The sequence below is a fragment of the Terrapene carolina genome, unplaced genomic scaffold (genome assembly GCF_002925995.2).
Source record: "Terrapene carolina triunguis isolate 2854851 unplaced genomic scaffold, T_m_triunguis-2.0 Scaffold192, whole genome shotgun sequence".
In the NCBI taxonomy this organism is placed as follows: Eukaryota; Metazoa; Chordata; order Testudines; family Emydidae; genus Terrapene; species Terrapene triunguis.
Window position 1 is genome coordinate 2,285,089 of NW_020664543.1, and position 25,157 is coordinate 2,310,245.

General features: G+C 45.4%; 1 protein-coding gene across 3 annotated transcripts in view; it reads left to right on the top strand.

Annotated features, from left to right (window-relative positions):
- RPTOR (regulatory associated protein of MTOR complex 1) overlaps positions 1-25,157 on the top strand; it is a 285,614-nt gene that overhangs the window by 201,367 nt on the left and 59,090 nt on the right. For all 3 annotated transcript variants that reach the window (XR_003899854.1, XM_024201510.2, XM_024201511.2), the window contains exons 18-22: positions 3,819-3,936; positions 5,203-5,343; positions 5,831-5,989; positions 15,517-15,635; positions 24,045-24,148. Coding sequence is in view for 2 of the 3 variants with exons in the window: in XM_024201510.2 (XP_024057278.1) it covers positions 3,819-3,936; positions 5,203-5,343; positions 5,831-5,989; positions 15,517-15,635; positions 24,045-24,148 (641 nt within the window). In the remaining variant the exon portion in view is untranslated. The remainder of the gene's footprint in view (positions 1-3,818; positions 3,937-5,202; positions 5,344-5,830; positions 5,990-15,516; positions 15,636-24,044; positions 24,149-25,157) is intronic.

Below are 25,157 nucleotides of genomic sequence, written 5' to 3' on the forward strand. Positions count from 1 at the left end.
AGGCTGCAAACTGGTGTGTTGGCAAGAGACCACAACTCTCCAGCCAGTCAGTTGGTCTGTCTGTCTGGTGTTTCTAAGGGGCCTAACACCACAATACCTAAGAGAGGGTCTAAGTTTTGGTGTCCACTTCCCCTCCTCCTCTCTAGGGCTCCCATGTTGCAGCCATTGAGCCAGAGAGAATTAAGCGGGGTCCCTTATCAGACCTGCAGCGTCACCCCTACATTAGCCAGCGTGGGTCCTAGTAGATTAATATAAGCCTTGTTTTCTCGCCTGCCAAGTTTAGGACTCAAGTTCCAATGTTCTTCATGGTAACAGCTCACCAATGGCCGTGGCAGCCTATTGGTGTCTCTCTAGCTGAGTTTAGAGTGAGGGTAGCACAGGCAGCAGGAATCCAGCTCCTTACAGCAAGTCACATGTTAACAAATAGTGGTTTGGCCTTTGCCACGAAGAGCAAGAGTCCTGCTCCTTCGCACAGTTCGTTATTTCACTCCAAGAAACATGTGCCTCTTGTGGGCAGGATGGCAGCTTGTACGTGAGAGGAGGGAGCTGTGTACAAGTCTCCAGTTCTGTTCTTTCTGTGACAGTACATCAGTTTGACAATATCAGGCTGAATCAAAGAGTAGGGGAGCCTGGCCAGGAATAAAAGACCTTTTGTTATGAAGAATTCATTTTGAAACTAAGCACTCTGGTTTTCTTCAGATCTTTGCACTGAAGTGAAGGAAAAATCAATGCTTCTCCAAACCAAGTATAAAAAAGTGCCCTCATCCCCACTCGAGGTGACAGATGGACATTAATTTTGTCAGAGAGCTGGCTTCACAGGAGCTTTATTCTGCCTTATTTTTAAATGATAAAAAGATGCTCACAGAAGAGAGGCTATTCCCCACCATGTTAGCTCAGAGTAGAGGAAATTTGCTAACTCTGCCATCTTTGCCATTGGTTTGTTGGGTTGGGCAGGGGGAGGGAGAGTTAAGAGGGGATTTTGTATATTCTTACTGCTGTAGAGAGAGATGTGCATGCTGGATCTGTCAATAAGTCTCCTGTATCAGCATAGGTCAGGTTCTACACATCACTGTCCAGCGGTTCAGCAAGGCCACTCCATTCTTGTTAGCAGGCTGAGGACCGAAATATACTAGATTCCTGATTGTAAAAGCATTACGAGAACAGATTATTGTATAGCTCCATACCCTGCCTGTTTTTGAGGTCTGAGCTACCTCAAAGAAAGTAAAGACCCTGAGTCTTGTTGGCGAGTGACCTAACTGAGAAGCTGCGTTGTTTTGAGGGGTTTTTTTCTCCTTGTGGGAGCCTTTGATGTGGGGAGCAGGAAAATGTAAGCGGATCAGAAGAACAATCGAAAAACCCTGGATTTTATTTATTTCTTTGTATGCAGGCTTATTTGGGGTCTGTCAATCTAGCATTGCTTTAAATGTAAGATAATGCACTCTTCTGCTCAGAGTTCAGCATGGCTTTGCTCTAACAGCAAGCTCTCGCTAGAAGGATGCCATCTGCGTTACTTATAGGACTTTCTGTTGCATTCATCACCAGAGAAGATTAGCATCTCTGAAATACAGCGTCTGTCTACACTGCAGTTCAAGCCCGTGCCTGAGCTCTGGCTTGAGCCTAACCCCCCTTGCGTATACACTGCAATTGCTCGAACCCAGGGTCCCAGGACCCTGTGGGCTGGAGAGTCCGAGCTCAAGTTAAGCTGGGACTGAGGGTCTGAGCCCTATTGCTTTGCAGTGTAGACGTAGCCCGGCTTTATCCGGTCCCAGGAGTCAGCTGGAATTATTCCATAATTCCATGGGACAATTTCCTTAGTCCTCTCCATCCCAACAATCTGCAATCCACTCTATTGAAAACGGAAGCCACCCCAACTTTGCAAACGGCAGCAGCAGGTCCGCATTAACCCATTCTGTGCTGATCACCAATCTGCAAGCACACGGTCAGAGAGCCTCCTGGGTTTGCAGTGGAGACCAAACCAATCAAGCCTTTTGCAAAGCAAGCTGCTTCCCGGTAACATGCAGGGCAGGCAGGCAGGTTTTCCCACAGTGCATCATGGTCCTAGGACTAGAGCAGGGCAGGGGGTTGAGGGAGAGCTAGGGGACTCTGGGTTATGGCTACTTTGAGTTGGGTCTGCACACTGCAGTGTGAACGCCAGAGCCCTAGGTTCGAGCACGGGTTAGAAGAGTCTTAACATAGGGTTAAAATACAATGTAGACACTCAAGCCTAGGGTTCCCTAACACAGGTCAGCTAACTCAAGTCCCACTAACCCTGGGCTTATGTTGCAGTGTAGACATACCCACAGAGGGACACAGAGCCATCCCCTTGCTTTTCATGGGAGAGGAGCATCTGAGTAGAGATTTGTGCCCTTCAAAAAGCATATTTTGTCCTCTGCGGTAGTTTCTATTGGAAAAGACAGTTGTAGAATATGCTCTGGATGAACTAAGCAAGTTATAGCTGCCATGTCCTCCTTCCAGTGATAGTCCCTCTGTATATTCCCCATGTGGGTACACATGTGCGTGAGTCTGGAAATTCTTCAAAGCAGTGTCCATTGGCCCGCACATGCGCCGTAGCTCTCCTGGTGCTCCCGACCGAGGGTATAAGAGGAAGTGCGGGTCGACACCTCTCCAGTTCCTTCTTAGCAACGCATGGCCTGAGTTGGAATTGTATCCTCCTTCACTTGGTTGCATAACGTATAAAAAAAAATGTTCCTCCCCGGGGGGGTGTCACAGCTCACTCCACGTGAGCATAAGCTGCCTCCATGGCATCCCTATCAGACGTTCTGCTGCAGGACATCTGCAGAGTGGCCCCCTGGAGTTCTATCCATACATCAGCGACGCACTACGCTCTAGTTCATGTCTTGGCTGAGGATGCAGCAGTGGGATCAGTCGTATTGCAAGCGTCTTTGCAACCAGCTTCCTTGCACCCAACTCCAGGCTGAGCACTGCTTGCCAATCATCCACATGTGGAATACACACAGGGACCATCCCTTGAAGAAGTGGAGGTTACTTACTCTAACTGGAGTTTCTTCAAGATGTGTGGTCCCTATCTGTATTCCACCACCCACCCTTCGTCCCCTCTGTGCTGGATCCTGTTGGATTTGTGGTAAGAAAGGGAACTAGAGAGGCGTCGACCCACACTGCCTCGTACACCCTCGGTTGGGAGCACAAGGAGCACTGCTGCGCATGTATGGGCCAACAGACACTGCTTTAAAGAATTTCCAGACTCGGGCATGTGGCACACGTGCATATCCGTATGTGGAATACTGATAGGGACCGCACAGCTGGAAGAACCTCTAGTTCAATAAGTAACCTCCTCTTTAATAAATTGCAGTTTGACAAACTCTAGTAGAATTTGTACAAACTCTGGTGGTCTCATTGGCACTCCCCTGGTGCATGCAAGCCTAATTTACACTCGTGTCTTTGTTAAAAGCCCTTTTACTTTGGTTGAAGCACAGCACAGGAATTCTAAATCAGAGCTTGTTCCCTCTGACTCTTCTTTGAATTTTTGCTGAAGTTCTGTTCCAGGCAGACAATGGTCCATCTGACTGATGCACTTTATTTCTAATGGCAAATTCCTTGTCAGGCAGTAGTTTCTGCCTAAAGCAGGCTGTTTTTCCTGACAGGAGAGAATCCCTGCATTTTCAGCGAACCCTCTGCTTTGATGGTTGGGTATCCCTTCTTCTATATTGTGAATTATTCTGGAATGGCCTATTGACAGGTTGTTCCCCCTCTTTCAGTGATGTCTGTTCCTTGCAGCCAGTTTGTTTCTGACACACACAGTAATCAAAGGTCTGTTTCTCTCTGCTTTCTATCCCCAGGAGCTGGTGGTGGCTTTGAGTCACCTAGTGGTTCAGTATGAGAGCAATTTCTGCACTGTTGCCTTGCAATTTATGGAAGAAGAGAAGAATTATCCTCTGCCCTCTCCAGCTACCACAGGTACATCCTTTTGTCCGCTCATGGCCAGGGACAGTTTTGATCCTTATAGAGTTTGGGAGCCTTAGCTGAGGAATTTGATTGCATGACCAACAGGCACCAGTTCTAGTGATGCTATTGGCAACTCTCACACCTTTTTGGCACTGTAATGCATTTTACTGCAGAACTGCATCTCAGGGAGATTTCCCTCTGAAAAGACTTAGGCCTGGTCTGCACTGGGGGGGGGAATCGATCTAAGGGTGATCCTGCTCCTCGGTGCTTGATGTGCTGTTTTTTCCCATCCCTTTCTTCCTTGTGTATTTTGCTTCATTTGAGGCACTGAAGGTTCTAGAGAAATTGTTGCTGGCCCTTCATTTTTTAGAAATTAAATAAATTGGAACTCACCAAGAATAACAGAACTGTTGCGATAGGAACTTGCAGAAGAGAAGATGAACTATTTCTGCAATGAGTAATTAATCACCTCTTCGTCTGAAGTAGTGAATCATATTAGAGAATTAGTTTCCCCCCATTTGTCCTTTTTGCTGCAGAAAATAATCATCCCTTATAGTTCCATAGCACTTTTCATCATCCAGAAGGATGCCAAAGTACTTTCTAAGTGGGATATTCAGGAAGCACCGCTCCCATCGCTGGGGTGGAATGGGACAGCTGTTCTGCAGCAGTAACATTACGTATGTGCTGTTAGGAATGGGAATGAAGCATGACTTTTCCAGTTGAAATTGCAGGTAGTCAGGGCATGAAGTGAAATTTGGCCAGGAAAACCAGGATTAAATAACCCTTTATTATGAAAAATGTTCCCAGATTGTTTATGAGCAGAAGCGATCAGCAATTCAGACTTAAGGATCTAGAAGATGTCCCCTCCAGCACCGTGTTTGGGCATTAGTTTGGTATTGGCTTGGAGGGAAGAATCACCAAAACCACCACCTGTAGCACCCTGTTTTTCTTATTGTCTTTCGTTCAGGGACTGACAAGGCTTGGCCCTGCTTAGCTTATGGGATATGTAAGGACGACAGACCCAGAAACATGGAGTTCTGGTCTTTGTCCTTTGCATGAGCAGAGCGGATTGGGGCAGGGGGAGTAAAGATACCAGCCCTTTATCATCATTTGCTCTTTGTTTAAGGACAGCTGGCAGTGACTGAGCACTCTTCTGATCACTAGTTGATTTTAAATTGTTTTAATCATTTGCACTGATCACACTACATTGCTGTGGGAAGGCTGCTCCCCGGTCTCTCTTGGGATGGTGTGTACAATGGCTAAACTTTGTCCCCACAGAGTGTGGGAGTTTGACGCCAGTGCGAGATGGTCCGTGTACTCCGAGACTTCGTTCCGTCAGCTCCTATGGGAACATCCGAGCAGTCACCACGGCTAGGAACCTGAACAAGTCTCTGCAGAACCTCAGCTTAAATGAAGAATGTAAGATGGCTTTCAAGATTTTCATTTTTCCTTACCTTTTGTCTCACGTGAGACTTTTTTTTATTTTGTCCCTTTGCCAGTTCTTCCCTGCTATGAAATCTCATGTGGAAGCATCTCGAGCTGACTAAGTGTTATCGCACGGTATCTAGCTGCCAGCCCCGAGGGGAGATATGGGCAACCCTTAACCCTAACAGGCTGAAATTCTCTGTTCAATAGTATTGACTTTATAAGCTACTGGAGACCAACCAGGGCACCTTCTGATGCACGTGGTTTTCACCAGCTTGAGTCACTACTGAAGCCTTGATGCTTACCCTCTAATTAAATATTCACTGTTCAGAAAGAGGGCTTGGTGGATTTGCTTTACCAGAGGAATTTCTCTTCACTTGTTGAATGTCACAGGGTTCATAACAATCAGCTGATGCTTGAGCAAAAATTGTTCTTTTGGTAGTATTTGTGTTTCAGTGTCATCCCACTTCCCTTTTGGCAGCTGGAAGCTCTGTTGCGTTTTCTCCTGGGAATCTCAGCACCAGCAGCAGTGCTAGCAGCACCTTGGGCAGCCCTGAGAATGAAGAGTATATCCTGTCATTTGAGACCATCGACAAGATGAGAAGAGTTAGCTCCTACTCCTCGTTGAATTCACTGATCGGTGAGTAGGGCTCTTCCACCTTCCTCTGGTATTTCCTGCTTTCTTTACCGTCCTCTGATTTTGGTTCTAGATAGGTCTCGTTGTAACAGCAAGGGTTCTCCTTATGGGTACATGCCATCATGCTCTCTGAGTGGGGTTGTATGACGAAATGAGAAAGGGAGTTAACCTGAAGATCTTGGGAGGTAGGGCAGGGAATGGGATGTAGCAATGACATAGCCGCATTTCTGTGGTCATAGCCCTATCTTGTGTTACAGAGGGTAGGATTCCTGCTAAGAACCTGAGCATGAAAAGGGTAGCATCTACTGGAATCTTACAGCCCCTGCAGCTTCATGGGCTAGGAAATGGATAGAAAGGCCCTTCATTCCATGGACCTGATAGCTGGGCTCAATGGCATGGACTTCTACCCTCAGTTGCTTTTCCTGTAAGCTGGGTTTAGTCTGCTACATAGCACAGTCTTCAAACCTTGTTAGTCGCTGAGGAAGCCTTACCCAATTGATTTTTCATCTAAGTGCATTATTAAATGGGGGGTGAGAAGGAAGAAACCCTGGCTTTGTCCTAATTAGTTGGCAAGGCAGCTCGGCATTTCACAGAAATGAGCTCTGAGCAGAGAGTATCATAGGTGATCACTTCACTTCCATTACCGCCCCAACTACATCCTCCTGGAGAAAGTGGGAGAACGCCAGCATCTGGTGATCTGCAGAGCACCAAAGCTAAACAGTCCTGTTCTGCCCTGGAGCCTCAGCCCTCTTGGTAATATACCGAATGCTGCAGAGTTGAGATGTTGGTGCCTATAGCGAAGGAAGGGAAATGGACTTGCATTTCCACCGCACATGGTTGATTTGCATGTTGGATGTAGTCTGGCATTTCTTGTATAGAACTGAACTGGAAGTTCTGCACTAAACAAGTTCATTTCTTTAATTATTTTTCTGATGGCTTTTTTAGGCATGTCCGATAGCTACAGCAGCATTTTTCTTTAGCTGATCTTCTTTTCAAACTGGTGTGGTAAGAGCACAGCCAGCTAACATGCAAGGGTCCCAGCGTGTGGAACGGACGCTTGCTCCATGGGCTGGAGAAAGTGCACATCAGAGAAATGATGGAGGAGGCTCATAACCTTCCATTATGGTCAGTTGTGTGGGCCCACAATCTTCTCCTAGCTTTAAAAAATCCCTATCTACCATTGTCATATGGAGGAGTAATAACCTGTAGCAAATTGGTGAATGAAAACCCTACACACCACACTCCAGTACTAGAAATATTCTGGGATCCTGCTACCAGACAGATCAGTTGGCATCTATTGTAGACCATTAACGAATGACTGGAGGTTCCCCAGGCCCTTGAGACAGTTTAAATGAATCTTGTCCCATCCTAATAAAGTGTCGTTAGACTCTTGAACAATCCAGTCACGTGACATAACAGGTAATGACCCTGGTCTGTGCACAACAGGATCACTACAATGCTGCTGTCCCTGTGGCAGGTTAAAACCTTAGCTCCCTTCCCTTGCCTCCTCTCTGACCTGGATTCTCCTGCCTATCCTTCCACTGGAAATAGCTGCGGCCTGCTTGATGGTTTGTTTGTGTCTCAGAAGAGCTTTACAGCACACTTGAGAAAGAGTCTAGAAATGAGCTGGAGATGAGGGAGGGAAATTTAAGAAAACAAAAAGCGGCACTCCAAAGCCTCCCTCATTCATATTCAGTCAGGAAGAGCTCATATCCAGCTGTAAACGACATAGCTTATAGAAGTGTTTAAAATTCATAACTTACACGGAATCCCATTACCTTCAGAATTTGCCTGTTTAAAGCTGGAATTTTTTTCATTTCTGCTAAAGAATTGCAGTCTCCCAACCTGCTCTGTGCTAGGTCCCAAGGGAAAGATTTTTTCAGAATTTCATCAATTCTGCCCACCGTGTTCGGGTGACCCGTTGCCAGGCAGCAGGCCAGGGGTTGAGTTGTCCCTGTAGTGTCCCTCTTTGAACTGACAAGGCCAGCTGGGACGATTGTTAATTCAGATGGAATGTATGGGCCCAAGAGTCAAAGGTGTTAACATGACCCCGTCACTGTCCAGAATTAAATAGGGTTAAACAAGGTTCGGGGGTTGGTATACAAAGACCTGAGCCTGCTTAGTACCATGGCGAACACATTATTAAAAATCCTTTTAACCTTTTATTAAAGATTCAGAAAAGAAGCAAAAGCAGTTAGAGAAATTGAAATATAGAGTACGAAGTAAGCCTTTCACTTTGCCAACATCCCTTGTTCCCTTTCCCTTTAAATGTAGAGTCTCTAAAGGAAAAAGCTCCTTGTTTGATACTCTCTTAGTAGGTATTAAGCATGGTAATAACTGTCTTTTTGGGGAAAGGAGAAGTTAGTTGAGATGGGTAGAAGCTGGTGGTGTTGCTGATGTTCCTAGAAGACAGCACAAGACAAACATACGTAAGAGGGAAGAGAAAAGAACAGCAAAGACAGAAAATCTGTCTCTTGTGTTGATTTTGCCTTGCAGCCTCACTGCTGGAGAAACACAGGCATGGCAGATGGTCTTATTAGCCATTCCAAGCCCTGGCAAACTTGTACCAGTGTCGAGCCTCTCTGGACATAGACTTACAGCAGTGTTATAGCCTTGGCCAGCTAACCCAGACACTTACTAAACAGAAGGCAAAAGGAGAGGGATAGGAACGAAAACAAATAAAGTGGGGAAGGAAGAGAACACACAAAGGGGGTGTGTGTGACAATGTCTCTCAACCCAGGTGATAGTCAGGATTTAGTCGGAGCCTGTGGAGATGACAGTGTCATCTGAGACCCTCTCTCTGGCCTGGTCTTATATGGACTTCATTCAGGATCAGGATGAAGAAGGTTCAGGGTCCCAGGAGATGGTGGGGGTGACAGCCATGATGGAGAAATTTGCACCCCCCCTTCCCCCTCTCTCATCTTTGTCAGCTAGCATTTGCATCTGTTCGTCTGTATTTTTTCCCCAAACGTCTTTTTTATGGACCCCAAAAAGGATAGATGGGTGGAATAGCTTATCCCCTCATTATTTTATTCACCAACTAGGGCTAATTTCTGATACACCAGCTTTAGTCCATTAATTTCTGATCTCACACTTCTCTTGTTTGCTAGGCATGATCTTAACACAGTCCTTGAGTTAAATTAGTAGACCTTTTCATTTAGACTAATTCAGTCTTTGTCTCTCTTTTCTCCCTTTTCCCATCAACGTTTGCTGTTACAGGTTATTATGACACTTTAGAAACTTTCACTCACTTCTCACAGTTGAGTTTACAATGCGGGTCAATTTGTAGGCCCAGTTATTACAACATCACCATCCTCTTTCTTTTTTGAGCCCCCTTTAAAGGCAGCCAATTGTGTCCATCTTCCTTCTGGGTTATTTCCTTAAATCCTTAATCTGCAACAAAGAATGGACACCATGTGCAGCTCAGAGGGGTGGGTATAAACTAAGGAAGAGCCTTGCTTGGCATCTGCCCTGTCTGAGGAATCACCTGGCATTGCTCTTCAGTGCCTGCCCCTCTGGCTGGTGGGAGGAGCAGTGGGGACTTGTTTTATAGCTGTGGCCATGCCAGGTGTTCGAGAAAGGGGAAGAAATGAAAAAGGATTTTTTGGAGGAACAGGTCAAATCCATTTTAAAGAAACCGCAGCCCCTAATGTTAAGAAATACAGATCATTCTTGCCTAAAGTTTAACTTTCTGTCCTCTACATTCTTCAGACACACATCCAGCTCTGATTCATTAGCATTCAGGGGCTTCTTTCTCAATTACAGTATGTTTTATTAAAGAGTCCTCATTCGCACCCCGTGCCATTTTGCTACAAGGTGCTTGGCATTGAAATTTTCCTCTTACTTTGCTTCAAATATCTCTGAGGGGCAATCCGGGAAAGAGGAGCGAGTCTTTGAGCTGTGCGTGTACAGTTCACAAGATTAGCTGGGTTCTGGCAGGTGACTGTCCCTTGGGCAGTTTTGGGCAGAAGAGTCATCTGTTTCTGGCCTTCCATTGCCCTTAAGCTGGCAGCAGGAAGAATTTTTGGTTACAATAGCTGGTTTGGGGCGGAAGCTAAACCTATTGCAGCCCTTTCCACAGCCAGATCCTCCAGCCATTAATCTTGCCTCTTTAAATAGAAAAGGGGAGAAATTAGACATTGGCTTTGGGTGCCATGAGACTTATAACTTTTTTTTCCTACCCAAATGCTATGATTAAAGCCCCTCATTAGCTGCGTCTCATGGTGAAGTGGAGATCATTGCTTGAAAGATAATGCCAAACGCATTCATCAAAGAGGAAAGGAGAAACTTGGAGCAATAAAATGCTGGAGATGGATTTTGTTTTCCAGTAGGAGAGTTATAAGATTTAATTTGGATGTGGAGGGGAGACTATGCCATGTCATTCAGAACCCCTCCTAAAGGACTGGCTTAGAGCAACAGTTACAGTCAGAGGTGATTGTGATCAGACTGGGAGGGGAAGAGGGGAGGTAGACCATAGGCAAATGGGAGAGTGAGGGGACAGAGTGGGGCAGATTTTGGGAGTGAGAGCACTGACAATGGACTTAAATTTGCAATTAGACAATTGATTTAAAATCTTGTAAGTGCACATTTACAGTGATGAGTAATTAGCTGACAGCAACGACCATATTGTTAGTAAGTATAAAATAGTAAACTAAGATACTGACTATATTATATGAAAACTAAATGCCACCCATAGGCTTAAGCACTATTGCACTTGTTTATGCAATAAATATGCTGTAGTGTGTTCCATAGCATGCCATACGCTCCGTAAAGACTATGGAAAAGCCTGGTGAGATGGGCTGGTGGGGAATGCCAGGACACAGGTGTAAGTGAGGAACTAGTGGGACAGTGGGGAATGCCAGGACGGGTGGGGAATGCTGGAATGCCTGGAGCATGGGAGTAGAGCAGCACATTTTTTTTCCAGCTGTTGAAACTGAGTTGTCTTGGCCACAACCATGCACCCGATTGAATGTGTAAGGGAGACGGGGAGTGGGTTAGTGGTGGTGGATTCTGAAGGTCCCTTTGTACACTGTGCGCATAACTACCTCGATCCTGAGGGCACGAACCTTTTTCCTCAAGTCTCCTCTGGGATTAGCGAAGCATCAGAAAGCCCACGCTCTGCTGTGTGGGTCGCTCTTGGGGAGGAACTTTAAATTAGCTTTTCCTATGGTGCAGACTGCACTGCATAGAGCAGTGGGGAAAACCTGGGCTTGGCAGCCGTCCTGAGCCACTTCTCCCCTACGTCACTGGGACTAGCCCATTGAGCGTTTTTCTTCATTGCCGTGTCTTTTGGGAAGGCATTTATAATCGATTCTATCACCAGCTTCATCTTAGAGCAGCTTTAGCCTTGGGAACTACTGCTCCTCTGCACTCTGAGAGTAGGAGCACAGCATTCAGAGGGGCCAGAGAGGCTGGAATGGGGAGGTATCCTCAGGATACCCTAGGTATAAGGTTAGGATTCGGTCATGGGTATTTTTAGTAGAAGTCAGGGACAGGTCACAGGCAATAAACAAACATTCACGGAAGCTCACAACCTGTGCCTGACTTTTACTAAAAATACCCTGGGGGTGGCGGGACAAACAGAGTGCTGCCGGGGCTTGCAGCTGCTCCAGCCCCCTGCTGCTCCTGCAGTAGCGGCTTACCACTGACCCAACCCCAGCCGCTGCTCCGGTGGCCAGAGACCGCTGCCCTGGCGGGCCCTACGGCTGGCCGCCAGTCAGCTCTTTGGTGGCTCTGGGGCTGGCTGCCGGTCAGCCATTCCAGCAGCTGCTGCTCCAGCAGCGCCTGGGCTGACAGCTGCTCCAGCCCTGCCCCAGAAGAAGTCATGGAGGTCCCGGAAAGTCATGGAATCCGTGACTTCTGTGACAGACTCGTAGCCTTACCTATGAACAGACCAAGGGTTCCGTCTATAAGCTGTGTGATCGCTGCAAGAAATGTTAATTCTCCAACTGCTGTCATGCAGTATTTTGTCCCTAAGGAGTTGGGCTGCCACTCACACCTACTGAAGTAGAGTTCACAGAGCCATCAGAATTTTAGATCTTTTCTCTATCCGAATCTAGGTCTCACAGGATCTTATGTTTTACTCATGGGAAGAGAAGAGGGAGGTGGGGGATAAATTACAATGCAGAGGTGGGATGAACAGTGACGAGAATTATGTATCAGAATCCCCATATACCCCTCACTGTTCAGTCTGAAATAGTTCAGCTATATGTGTCAGTCCAAAACTTGTTTTTCACTTCAGGAAGAACATGCGAAAACAAATCAGAGCTGTTGTCTCCAATCGAAAATGTACAGATGCTGAGGTTTTGGTCAATTTGTGGGGTGTGGACTGCATCTCATTTTGGAGCTCCAGGTTTAGAATCACTGCAGTATTTAAAAGAGGCAAAAAACCTGATAAAGCCAAACCACGGGAAGAGATTAAATAAAGACACTGAGGTTTTAATTTGTGTGTGCTGCACAGCTGTGCCCTTGCTGGACTCGGGTTGCAAGGTTGACGATCTAAACCAATTGTGGTGCCCTGATGTTTGCTGTTAAATTGAATGAAGAGTTATGCACACCCGTACAAAACCAAAACAATCAGTGAAGAAAGGCAATTTCTTTTTGACGTTCATAGCTGAAAGGAATTGTTTTGTAAATCTGTACTGCAAGGTCTATTTAACCAGTGTTGAATCAGTCCAACTAATTACAGAGCTGTCGTTTTAAATTAACTCTCCCCACTTGCCTAGTGCTTTGTCTGTGTCTCGTGGATTTTTTTTATTGTAGTCCATTATGTGAAATGAAACCACTGTTCCCTCCTGCTGTCCGTATCTCCTTTCATTATCACACTGACTCAGGTGGTTCAGGTTTAACAAGGACCTGTCAGATGCGTCATTCAGCTGAATCCATTCGATGAGCAACACTTTTGTTAGGAAAAAAATAATAATACTGTAGTGAGGGAAGGGAACACACCTCCAAGCACTATCTCTAATGAGTCTAAAAAGCCTTTATAGAAATTCCCTCTGTTCTTTTCAGAAGCTGTTGAGCGAATGAGGAATTGCATTGGTGAAGTCCTCCCCCTCCCTCCCCCACCCCCAAAGCTTAGATATTTAAAAAATGTCTTGGGGGTTTTTCTTCCTGCTTGCGTCATGAGTGAGGACGTTATCAGAGGGGCTGGAAATACTGAAAACTAGATTCCCTCCTGCTCCCACCTTCTTCTCTCCTCTCCGTCCCCCCGTCCCCCCCGCTTGCTCTTTCTTTAAAAGAAACCAACCCCTTTAGATTCCCAGCAGCCCTTATGTAACTTCCAGTGCAGACCCAAACGCATTGGAGGCAGAAAGCTGAGCAGGCTTCAGGGACCCTTTGCAGCAGTGTTACCTGGCTGGCTGCGTCAGTGAATGGCACACTTTTCCCCCAGGCTTTTATCACCTTGTCTGTCTTGTTTGAGTTGTTTTCAAGGTGAATTTGGTGCTTGTGAAAACTCAGTCTAACAACAGTGGCCTGTAGCCTGGCAAACACAGACAGGCACTGTGCCATCTTCTTCTGATTATCTTTGGGACTGCAGTCCTGGCCTTCTCCGGAGCAGAAACTTGCTTTGTTTTCTGATGATTTTTCTTTACTTTAAATATGAATGAACAACTTCTAAGGAGGGGGATACATTTTCCCTTATGGCCAAAGCCAGAATTTGAACCTAGATGTGTAGAAGTGGAAGACATGCTACATTCTTCCCTGTCACCAAGCAGAGCCACCTAGCCCTTATTCCCCTAAACTTACACCCAGTGTATCAGTGTGTTGCCTGGTTTTGAACACTTTTGGTTATGGCCTCTGCAAACATAGAGACAAAATGGAGCATGAACCTTTTTGGAATCTGCCTCATCTTGCACCTGCCATTATATCATGAAGGGAAAAATTGACATTGTTGCATCTTTGTGTAGCCCCAAATTGTTTCCAGGATCGGTGACGATCCTGTGTGAACCCTATGTATTGGAAGAGTGAGGAAAGCTTGTGACAGTTTGAACAACTGCATGGCCAGCATGTTACTGTTCAAAAGGTGTTGTCAATAGTGTAGAGCCGAGAGATCTGCATAGGCAGCTCTTGGTAGTGTTAATAGACATCACTCCGCTAAATCCCTTGGGCTCTAGTGGGATGAGAGGCACTTTAATTTGCAGGTTGTATGAGGCCATGGAAGTTACTCGCTGCCTTGCAGTTTGCAGAATGCCCTGTCACATCATGGTGAATTTTTCTGGCAAAAGGGAGATTCCCTTGTGTAACCTAGAGAAGCATATGGGAAAGAGTGCGGTCTGTGCACTGCTCGAGCTTGTAACTGCATTTGGCTTCCATTGTGGGCCCGAGGTCAAAACTGAACTGTCAGCATCTATTTTCTCTTGGCCTGAGTGCAGGTACAGACGCTCTCCAAGGTGAGTGCTTGCTTGTCAACCAAGGGACTGCAGCTTCCTAACGTGAAGCTTTATCTTTAGATGCCCCGGGAAGCACACGGGGAAATGAGACAGCTTTCCACATCATTTACAATTCACTGTGACTCATTTGAAAATCCTATTTTAGTTCCCTTTGGTCACTACAGCACCTACCTTACACCTCTCAAATGGCTCTGCTCCCAGGATCGGTGTTATAACCATAGTACATGGCAAATGGTGTAGGAGGTGTAAAAGAAATTGGTAATGTGCCTAAAACCAGTCAAATAAAGTGTTCACCGGAGCCTTCTCAATCATACAAACTCTTATTCATTTGATGTGTAAAGTGCATTTATCACTCCCTCCCAGTGCATGTACTAAACAGCAGACATTCAGTGATCAAGTTGGTAATTATTAAATTGACTTAATTGCAGTTTGAAGGATTAACTCAACCTTCCACCCTGTAAAATGAATCATAGGACTGGAAGGGACCTCAAGAGGTCATCTAGTCCAGTCCCCTGCACTCATGGCAGGACTAAGCATTATCTAGACCATCCCTGACAGGTGTTTGTCTAACCTGCTCTTAAAAATCCCCAATGATGGCGATTCCACAACCTCCCTTGGCAATTTATGCCACTGCTTAATCACCCTGACAGTTAGGAAGTTAATAAAGAGCCCTGATACCTCATTATTAGCATTTAGATGTTAAATACACCTGTGGGATGTATAAAGTCCTGAATGTACCAGCTGCGTAGCTAACCTTTAATAGGGCAAAAGGATTTTAATAAATGTATCTGTTCAGAGAGACTCCAGACTTCTTACCCATTGAGTAGACTTAGGACAAGATGGTCAAGTGACTTGCTCCAAGGGACTAGAAAATAAGTATTTTGGATGCTAATTCCGGGCAGATATTCTGTCTGTCTGTGTGTCTGTAACCCTTGCAGACTTCCCAAAGGGCTCACACAGTGGGAGTTTTCTTCTATTTCTTGGACTGTGTTTGAGTGCTTACCTTGATCTTTTCTAACTGCCATTGTAAAGTTCAAGAGCAGCTCTTATCTTGGGAGGAAATTAGTCCACATCAGAGGCCTGGGGGTGACTGCAGCTTTCTGATTTTTGTGTGCTCTCCATGTTTTTCTGTCCTAGGAGTTTCTTTCAATAGTGTTTACACCCAAATTTGGAGAGTCCTTCTACATCTGGCTGCTGACCCCTACCCTGATGTCTCAGATGTGGCCATGAAAGTACTCAACAGCATTGCCTACAAGGTATGACTGCCAGTCTTCATGTATCTCTAAGCTCTTATGTTTTGAGGGGTTTTTTCATACTCAGGCAAAGTGTGGGTAGACTGAATCTGCATATACCCAGCTGGAAGGCTATGGGAAGCGATCGCTGCTCAGTCTGAACCAGGACAGTACTGGTAGAGAAGGAACTTTAACATTCCAAAACTAAAACACTCAGACAAGCTCCGAGCCAAATAAAAAAGACTATTTGGGGGAGAGGCTGGAATTTTTTCAGAGATGCCTTTATTAGCTAGGGACCTTAAAAACTGAGTTTTGCTTACTTGCCTAGCGAGTAGATCAAAACCTGGGTGATGTCGTACAGATACTGCAGTAAATTATCCCTTTGCAAACTGATCTAGATTATGCAAGTGGGACTGGCCTGCAGACTGAAGCCACAACGGCTCTCCAACCCAGGTGAACTAGTACATGTGAGTCTGCATGCAGACACCCTTCCCGCTCCTCACCTCTTCAATACTGGCCTTAAGCACCATGCTCACCACATTTCATCCTGCGAGGATGATGAGAAATCCCTGGAGACTGTCGTCACTGGTACTCCTGAATTGCCAGCATAGGGAGCTGTAATAGCAACCCTCACCTTCCACCAGAAACCAAGCACCTGGCCACTTCAGTACTTCTAATCACCAACAGCCCCCACTGGATTGCGCTGGAACGCCATTTAGACACACTCCTCCCCCCACATCGGGATTCCACCTTCACGGTTGCTCCAGCATTAAGACCATGAGCTATTCGAAAGCAAGATGGTGTGTCTTACTGATTTCTGATGACTAACCCCATCGCTTAGACTTGAGCTCCTGGGTTAGCGTGGCTGTAAGAGATGTCAGCAGCAGCATCCGCTATTCAGTATTAGAGACCTCCTGCTTTAAATCTGTTTTTCCCTTAAGAGGATAATTCTTACTTTAAACCCTTTGTTACTTGTTTTAAATACACACATGGGTCAGCCTGCAGACTTCAAGCCTGCACCCTGTGGTTTTTTGGATATTGAATAACTTCACCTGTTAGGTGGTGAACTGAGATCTCCCGTTCGTGACTTAGGCACCAGATAAATCTGTGCATCAGATTGGCAAATCTCAAATTCAGAGAAGTGATGGGGGGGAGAAATTAAAGCTTTCAGACTCCCCTTTCTGGACCACATCATGGTAATTATTAGACTCTTTGCAAAATGAAGCTCTAGTTCTGCTAGAATTATAGGATTGGCGTGGCCATACTGAAGATCTAGGTTCTCCTTTTCCTGTCTTCCCTATTTTTCTGGGGCTTACTCCCTTGCTATAAAAAGAGCTCCATGAGCACTACCAGAGAGGTGGTTGTGTCCTCTAAACATCTTCACTAGCGCAGTACAATGCTGCTTAGCCAGCAGGAGCCATGCAATTTTGAACATTATGGTGTCTGGGTGGGCAATGAATGTTGTGCCAGGACTGGTAAATTTTCATGGTAATTTTTTAAGGCTCTGTCAAGTGCCACAGGGCTTAGGTCCAAGTTCCTGTTTCTCGGGAGGCCACAATTAATTCTGTATTTTGGGGGTTGCTATCCTGGTTTGCTGACTGGTCCCCTATCTTCTGTCTGGCAGTATGCCTAGGACCCCAAATCCCAGGCATCTTCCGAGGGTAGGACGCTGCAGTAAGGGCCAAAGGCAATTGGAAAAACCCTCTCATGACCATGAAAGCAGCCCAAGTTTCACTGGGCATCAGTGTGTGCACAGCTGATTGAGAAGTGGAGAGCTGTTGCTCAGGAGGGAGGGTGAAGGAGGGTGGGGATTCACAGGTTTGTGGAATGGAATGGAATGGCTGTCCACTGAGGATTTTGGCAGCTTGAGTGCACAGACCTCTTACATCTCATGCTCCACTTCCCAGGGGACTGCTCTATGGCCCTTGTGCTGTCTCAGAGGCAGTGATGTTTCAGATGGTTTTACACCCTAAATAATTGAAGCATTTGTCTTTGCAAGGATTTTTCAGCTGCAGATACTTGACCTTTTGCCAAGTTTCTCTCTCCCCTTCCTTAGCCATAAAGTTGAGGAAGCGCCAGTGTATGTAATTTGTCCAGGCACAGATGGCAGTGCTTCAGGCAGCCACATGGGTAGAGGGAGTTTGGTTCTTAGTGCCTCATGATACTGTGGGTCTCCTTCCACCCCCACATCTCTCAGTGCAAAATGGTCTCTCTGGTTCCTAAAAAGGAACTTAGCTTATAGGGTCTTATTAAAAATGCATCTAAATGGAGAGCTAAGCCTGCGAATACCTGGTCAGATCTGGCCCTAACTCATTTCATTGTGCCTATAAATCCCACCAATGAGGGCTCCTGCCAGGATTACAGCCTTAACTTCACAGGTCCCCACTCTTGTGACCTGAGGCAGATCCTGGAGGCCCTGACGTTATTTAAATAGAGTTCTTGCCATTGAATTTCCGTTTTAGGTTAATCTTGAGTTTGCACCTTTTAGGTTTTTTTAATGTATTTTCTTAAACACCCAGCGGTGACTAGAGGTGAGCTGGATAATACCCGGTGAACTCACTGTGCCCTTGAAAATGTCTTGACATTCAGCTCAGAGAAGATTGTCTGGAGAGTCTCGACCCCCACCACCACCACAGGCCCACACTTTCTCTCTTCTCTTCCATGGAGCCACAGCAGTCCTGGGAGTTTAGGCTTATTTGTCAGAATCCTTAATGTGCCGATCAGACTTCGGATGAGCAAAAACGGGCTCCTTTCGAATACTGGATTGCCACAGGTCCATTGTTCCTCTTGAGCCGGACTGTACGGTACAGATGCTAGACATTCATTTCACTGTTGGAAGGCACTTACATAGCCCTGTGATGGGCATGGGATATGAACCTGCAGAGAATAGAATACTGTACATGGAGACGTAGGGAGGCATAGTCCATTGGGTGAATGTGGGAGTCACGGGCATGTTAAAGCCACACTCGAAGTCTCAGACTAGGAGACTGCAGCGACAGTATTTTAAATCAGAATAATTTTGCTAAATTTGATTTTTTTAAAAGCATTGAAATACACAGTGTTGTCTCTGGGGCTGATTAGGCATTGCTAGTACTCATGTTGGGTTGGTTTTAGCCTAGCAATTGAATTTAAAAAATAAATTGGAATTAAAGAACTTTCCTTCCAAACTCCAACTCAGAAAACCCCAAACCTGTTTTCTGGTGTCTCTGTTGAATTGAAAGAATGAGATCCCAGCGAGTGACGCTGGCCCTTGAAGACTCTGATCATGATTAATTAACGAAGCTCCTTCCCAGGTTTCTTCATCCAGCTATTTTCAGTGGAAGGCCTGAGGCTCACTCATCTTGATAGTTACTCCTGTGTAACATGCCCTCCTCGTCAGGCACTGCCGTGCATGAACAAGCAGCTCGCTCTCTTTATCTGACATTGTTATTCAGAGTTACCATCTCCCCCCCCAAAAAAGGATGTGATGTGAATACTACGAGAACAAACCTCCAAAAGAGGGGTAGGAGAACAGCTGCCTCAAGTGGGTTATTTCAAGCTGTCTCTTTGGATCACTAACCCATGGCCCTGAAATTGCAGGACTTGGTCACTACGTTAGCAAAGAGGGATTTCTGTTCCACTTTAAGAAAAGGGAGGGCCCTTTGTGTAACTCATTTCACTTCATATCCCTGCTGTGTATAGCTTGGTCTGACTTCAGCCTCCCTTGAGAGCCAAGCTGGCCTGAGCCACTTGTGATGAGGGAGACCTGCCTGCAAAATTGTTCAAACAATGGAGCTTTTGTGACTAAATTAGTTAATTATGGACTGTATATAGTTAGTTAACTAGTTATCTTCTACCCTCCCTCCACTCTCATCATGTGACCTTCTCCCTGCCCCAGATAATGGCTTAAGTGCTAGAAGGTTTTATTTGCACTACAGAGAGGGCAGTGATGTTAGCGCATCTGTGTCTAATGGAGAAGGTGGGTAGCATGGGAAAGCAGCTGTTTCAGAACATATCGGTAGGCTAGCTCAGGTGCCAGGCTTTGTTACTAAGAGCACATAGCAGCTGCTCTTGTGTTTGGATAGCATGTGGCTGTACTGTATTGTAACAGAATCGTGACCACTCATGCACCTTTGGAGCCAGATCTGTGACAGTCAAGAGGGATTGATTCTCCTAAAAGCAATTGACATTGTGAATTTTCTGCTAGGTCATCTCAGGGGAAGGGAGGAAAGAAGAAAGCTGAGACTGCCTAATGATCCTCTGGCTCCCTCAAAGAAGAGTGGCAGGACAGAGGCAGTATGTGCTCTCAAGCACGAGTGCCTCAATATTGGGTCCGCCATGAATTGTGTGTGTAAAGTGCAAAGGCAGAGAGTGCTGCTCCCACTGGGTGCAAGATCTGCCTTTTATGCTCACTGACGGCGTGGATCCCAGCAAGCCATGCACACAGCTCTTTCTGTTCACCTGTCTTGTATTTCTATGACTGCCCTGATCGTCTCATGGTTAGCATACTTTCTACTGGATAAAAACCCTGCAGTTGGGAGGTTCTGTTACCCAGGCCCTGATTCTTTCGCCCCACTGTACAATGCAGAATCTCCAGGTGTTTCAAGAGGCGATAAAAGTCAGTTTGCCCACGTGACTTTTGGGGGATAGCATGAACTGCTGCACTTAGTTCCAGCAGGTTTTTGATGGCGCAGTGGCGCTTCTGTCCCTTAAAAGCACTTCCAGCATGCAAGAGCCAGGAGGAGCAGGAGGGTCTGAGGTTTGGGGTTTTAAGCAAACGGAAGATTTTTCCTTTTTTTAGAAGGGGGTGTGGTTGCCCTGGGCTGGCAGCATGCGCAGGCTGGGGGAAAGAGCGACAGCTGTTTATTGATTTCCTCACTGTCCGTCCTCTGGCTGCCACTCGAAGCTACAGCCAGCCTTAGCTGGATGGGAAATCATTTCTCTTGCATTTCCAGTTGAACTGTCCCGTTCTAAACTTTTTTTTGAACATTGTTAAAACAGTGACCCCTTTTACTCCAGGGGTGCCTGCTTTTCAGTGGTGGATGAAGTGACCTGTATATATCCCTTGCCTTCCTCACAGCAGTGTTGTAAAGCTACATGTGTGTAAGGGGCTTTGAGATCCTCTGGTGAAATTTTGAACATGAGAACATAAGAACGGCCACACTGGGTCAGACCACTGGTCCATCTAGCCCAATATCCTGTCTTCCAAGAGTGGACAATGCCACATGCTTCAAAGGCATTGAACAGAACAAGGCAATCATCAAGTGATCCCCCTTGTCGTCCAGTCCCAGCATGTGGCAGTCAGAGGCTTAGGGACACTCAGAGCACAGGGTTGCCTCTCTGACCATCTTGGACAATAGCCATTGATGGACCTGTCCTCCGTGAATTTATCTAATTTTTTTAATCCAGTTGTAGTTCTGGCCTTCACCACATCCTGTGGCAACAAGTTTCACAGGTTGACTGGGCATTGTGTAAAGAAGTACTTCCTTATATTTGTTTTTAGTCTGCTGCCTATTAATTTCATTGGGTGAACATAAGAACGGTCAGACCAAGGGTCCTTCTAGCCCAGTATCCTGTCTTCCAACAGTGGCCAATGCCAGGTGCCCCAGAGGGAATGAACAGAACAGGTAATCATCAAGTGATCCATCCCCTGTTGCCCATTCCCAGCTTCTGGCAAACAGAGGCTAGGAACACCATCCCTGCCCATCCTGGCTTATAGCGATTGATGGACCTATCCAGAATGACTCCTGGTTCTTGTGTTATGTGAAGGGGTAAATAACACTTTTTTATTCACTTTATTCACTTTTGCCACAGCATTCCTGATTTTATAGACCTCTATTATATCCCCCCTTAGTTGTCTCTTTTCCAAGCTGAACAATGTCAGTCTTTTTAATATCAGAGGGGTAGCCGTGTTAGTCTGGATCTGTAAAAAGCAACAGAGAGTCCTGTGGCACCTTTAAGACTAACAGATGTATTGGAGCATAAGCTTTCGTGGGTGAATGCCCACTTTGTCGGATGCATGTACGATAGATTTCCATTCCATACGGCTAAATGCAGTGCCTTGCATGGTGTCAAGTATCAGAGGGGTAGCCGTGTTAGTCTGGATCTGTAAAAAGCAACAGAGAGTCATGTACATGCATCCGACGAAGTGGGCATTCACCCACGAAAGCTTATGCTCCAATACATCTGTTAGTCTTAAAGGTGCCACAGGACTCGCCGAGTCTTTTTAATAGCTCCTTATATGGAAATTGTTCCATACCCGTAATCATTTTCGTTGCCGTTCTCTGTACCTTTTCCATTTCTGATGTATATATATATTTTTTTGGATGGGTGACCAGAACTGCATGCAGTATTCAGGATGCCAGGGATTTATAAAGTGGCATTTTTATGGTCTTACTATCTCTCTCTTTCCTAATGGTTCCTAATGTTCTGTTTGCTTTTTTGATTGCCGCTGCACACTGAACAGATATTTTCAGAGAGCTATCCACAATGACCCCAAGATCTCTTCCTTGAGTTTTAACAGCTAATTTAGACCTCATCATTTTGTATGCATAACTGGGATTATGTTTTCCAATGTGCATTACTTTGCACTTATCAACGTTGAATTTCATCTGCCTTTTTTGCTGCCCAGTCACCCAGTTTAGTGAGATCCCTTTGTAACTCTTTGCAGTCAGCTTTGGACTTAACTATCTTGAGTAATTTTGTATCTTCTGCAAATTTTGCCCCTCCCTGTTTGCACCTTTTACCAGATCATTTACAAATGTGTTCAACAGCATTGGTCCCGATACAGATCCCTGAGGAACAACACTATTTATCTTTCTCCATTCTGAAAATTGACTATTTATTCCTATCCTTTGTTTCCTGTCTTTTAACCAGTTACTGATCCATGAGAGGACCTTCCCTCTTATCCCATGACTGCTTAGTTTGCTTAAGAGCCTTTTGTGAGGGACCTTGTCAAAGGTTTTCTGAAAGTCCAAGTACACTGTATCCACTGGATCACCCTTGTCCACATGTTTGACCCTGTCAAAGAATTCTGATAGATTGGTGTGGCATGATTTCCCTGCACAAAAGCCATGTTGACTTTCCACAACAAATTGTGTTTGTGTCTGATAATTCTGTTCTTTCCTCTAGTTTCAACCAATTTGCCTGGTACTGAAGTTAGCTTACTGGCCTGTAATTGCCAGGATCGCCTCTGGAGCTTTTTAAAAAAAATTGGCGTTACGTTAACTATCCTCAAATCATCCGTTACGGAAGCTGATTTAAATGACAGGTTACATACCCCAGTTAATAGTTCTGCAATTTCATATACGAGTTCCTTCAGAACTCTTGGGTGAATACTATCGAGTCCTGGGGACTTTTTATAGTTTAATTTATCAATTTGTTCCAAAACCACCTCTATTGACTTCTCAACCTGAGACTGTTCCTCAGATTTGTCACCTAAAATGAATGGCTCCGGTGTGGGAATCTCTCTCACATCCTCTGCAATAAAGACAGGTGCAAACAATTCATATAGCTTCTCCGCCATTGCGTTGTCTTCCTTGAGTGCACCTTTAGCATCTTGATTGTCCAGTGACCGCACTGATTCTTTAGAAGCCTTCCTGCTTCTGATGTACTTTAAATATTTTTGCTGTTCATTTTTGTCTTTTGCTAGTTGCTCCTCCAAATTCTTTCTCAGACTGTCTAATTAAACTTTTACCCTTGACTTGCCAGAGTTTTATGCCTCTTTTTATTTTCTTCAAGAAGATTTGACTTCCAGTATTTTTGCCTGTAACCAGTTCTTTTACTCTGTTGTTTAGCCATGGGGGCCTTTTTTTTTTTTTTTTTTTTTTTTTTTTTTTTTCCTTGGTGCCTTTTTTTTTTTTTTTTTGGTCCCCTTACTACTCAAGGTGTAGAAGTTCAATATTATTATGCAGGACCTGGAAGTGGGCGATGGGAAGAAGATAGGAGGAAACTTTGGGTAACAGCTGTACTTACAGTGAAAGTTCCTACAGGAGTGTGAAATCTGGATTGGAACTTTTGCTTGAAGGAGGGTAAATTTTGAGTAGGATAGGAAATCCAGCACTTCTTTCCTGAGATATGAGAGAGAAAAATCTCGTTGCTGCAAGGTAACCCCCAAGCTTGCTACTTGCCCATTGGCAGCCTTTTACAAATGCTAGTGCAGATCTTAGATGGTAATTTAATTACGGGAAGGGATTACATGTCACTCAAAAGCCTTTCTCAGTAAGTAGCAGAAGGGTCTTTTCAGATACATGTTTCCTGACTGACCAAGTTATTTAATAATCTAATAGTATTTGGATGGGAACTGTTCAGGAGCCATTGATACATGTTTTCAAACCCCACTTTGTTAAGAGTTTAACCACATTTAACCAGAGACATGGGATTTTATTAGAGAATAAATAACTGCAGTTGATGTTTGCACCCTCTCAGTTGTGGAATACTTTGATTTTTTCCTAGGCAACAGTAAATGCCCGCCCCCAGCGCATCCTTGACAGCTCCTCCCTCACGCAGTCTGCCCCAGCCAGCCCTACCAACAAGGGCATGCACATCCACCAAGTGGGGTAAGTAGCCTCCTAAATGTTGTTACCTTGACGGTTCCAGCTGAGTGGATTTGTGCACTCGTTCCCCACCACAAGCCATTCAGCCACCCCAGTTAACTGAGACACAGATGAGAAACTTGCAGAACTCTCAGTCGCTTTCTGTCTGGTCTTCCTCTAAACACTGGTAAAGGAGAAATCCCTGTAAAAAGCTGGGGATTTCCCTCTGTCGCCCTCATCAGGACAAGGAGGAGCCTGGCACACTGACTGCAGGTAAGTGGAGAAAGCAGGATAAAGACTCATGCTCTCATCCCTCATTGGTTTGATCTGAGGTAGATGGGACCTACATTTCCCCATAGAACTGATCTGTCTGCTCTCCACTCTGAAATGGTGAGGACCCAGGGTTACCTGATCAACAGCAGAGGCTGCGTCTAAAGTGATCCAGAGCAAGAATGACATGGGCAAGTCTGGGCTTTCGAAATGAGCTTCTGTTGTGGTTATTCCCAACCCCAACCTCTCGCCCAGTGGAAAACAACAACTGGCCCTTGCACCCTTGCAAACGTCATGCCAGAAAACCTCACAGCGTAAAAGGGACACAAACATGTAAAGATTCTGTAGCCATGTGTTTGTTACTGGCCATGGAACAGGGAAAACATCAGGTTATCTCTGCCTTATACTCTGCAGCGTTGTCATGAGCTGACATGATCCCTGAACTCCTTGGTGAGCTAGAATCACTGTTAACATGTCTTGGGTAAGGTGTCATAACTGTGTTCATATGAATCATTGTGACCATGGCAACCTCAGTGTTCCCCAGTGAGCAAAGCTGTTTAAATCTCTAGACCTGAATTTAGGTTTGGCACAGCAGCCAAGACTCGTTTTTATTTTGGAGGGAGATGGCAGTGAAGTATAAAGCCTAAAAAACAAAAGAACAAACCTGTACCTTCTAAAATAAAAACAATGGCAAGGAAAGATGCAGAGGTGGCACAGTTAGTGATTTTGAGGGCATGCCCTTCTCCAGCACCCAGGTTTATAG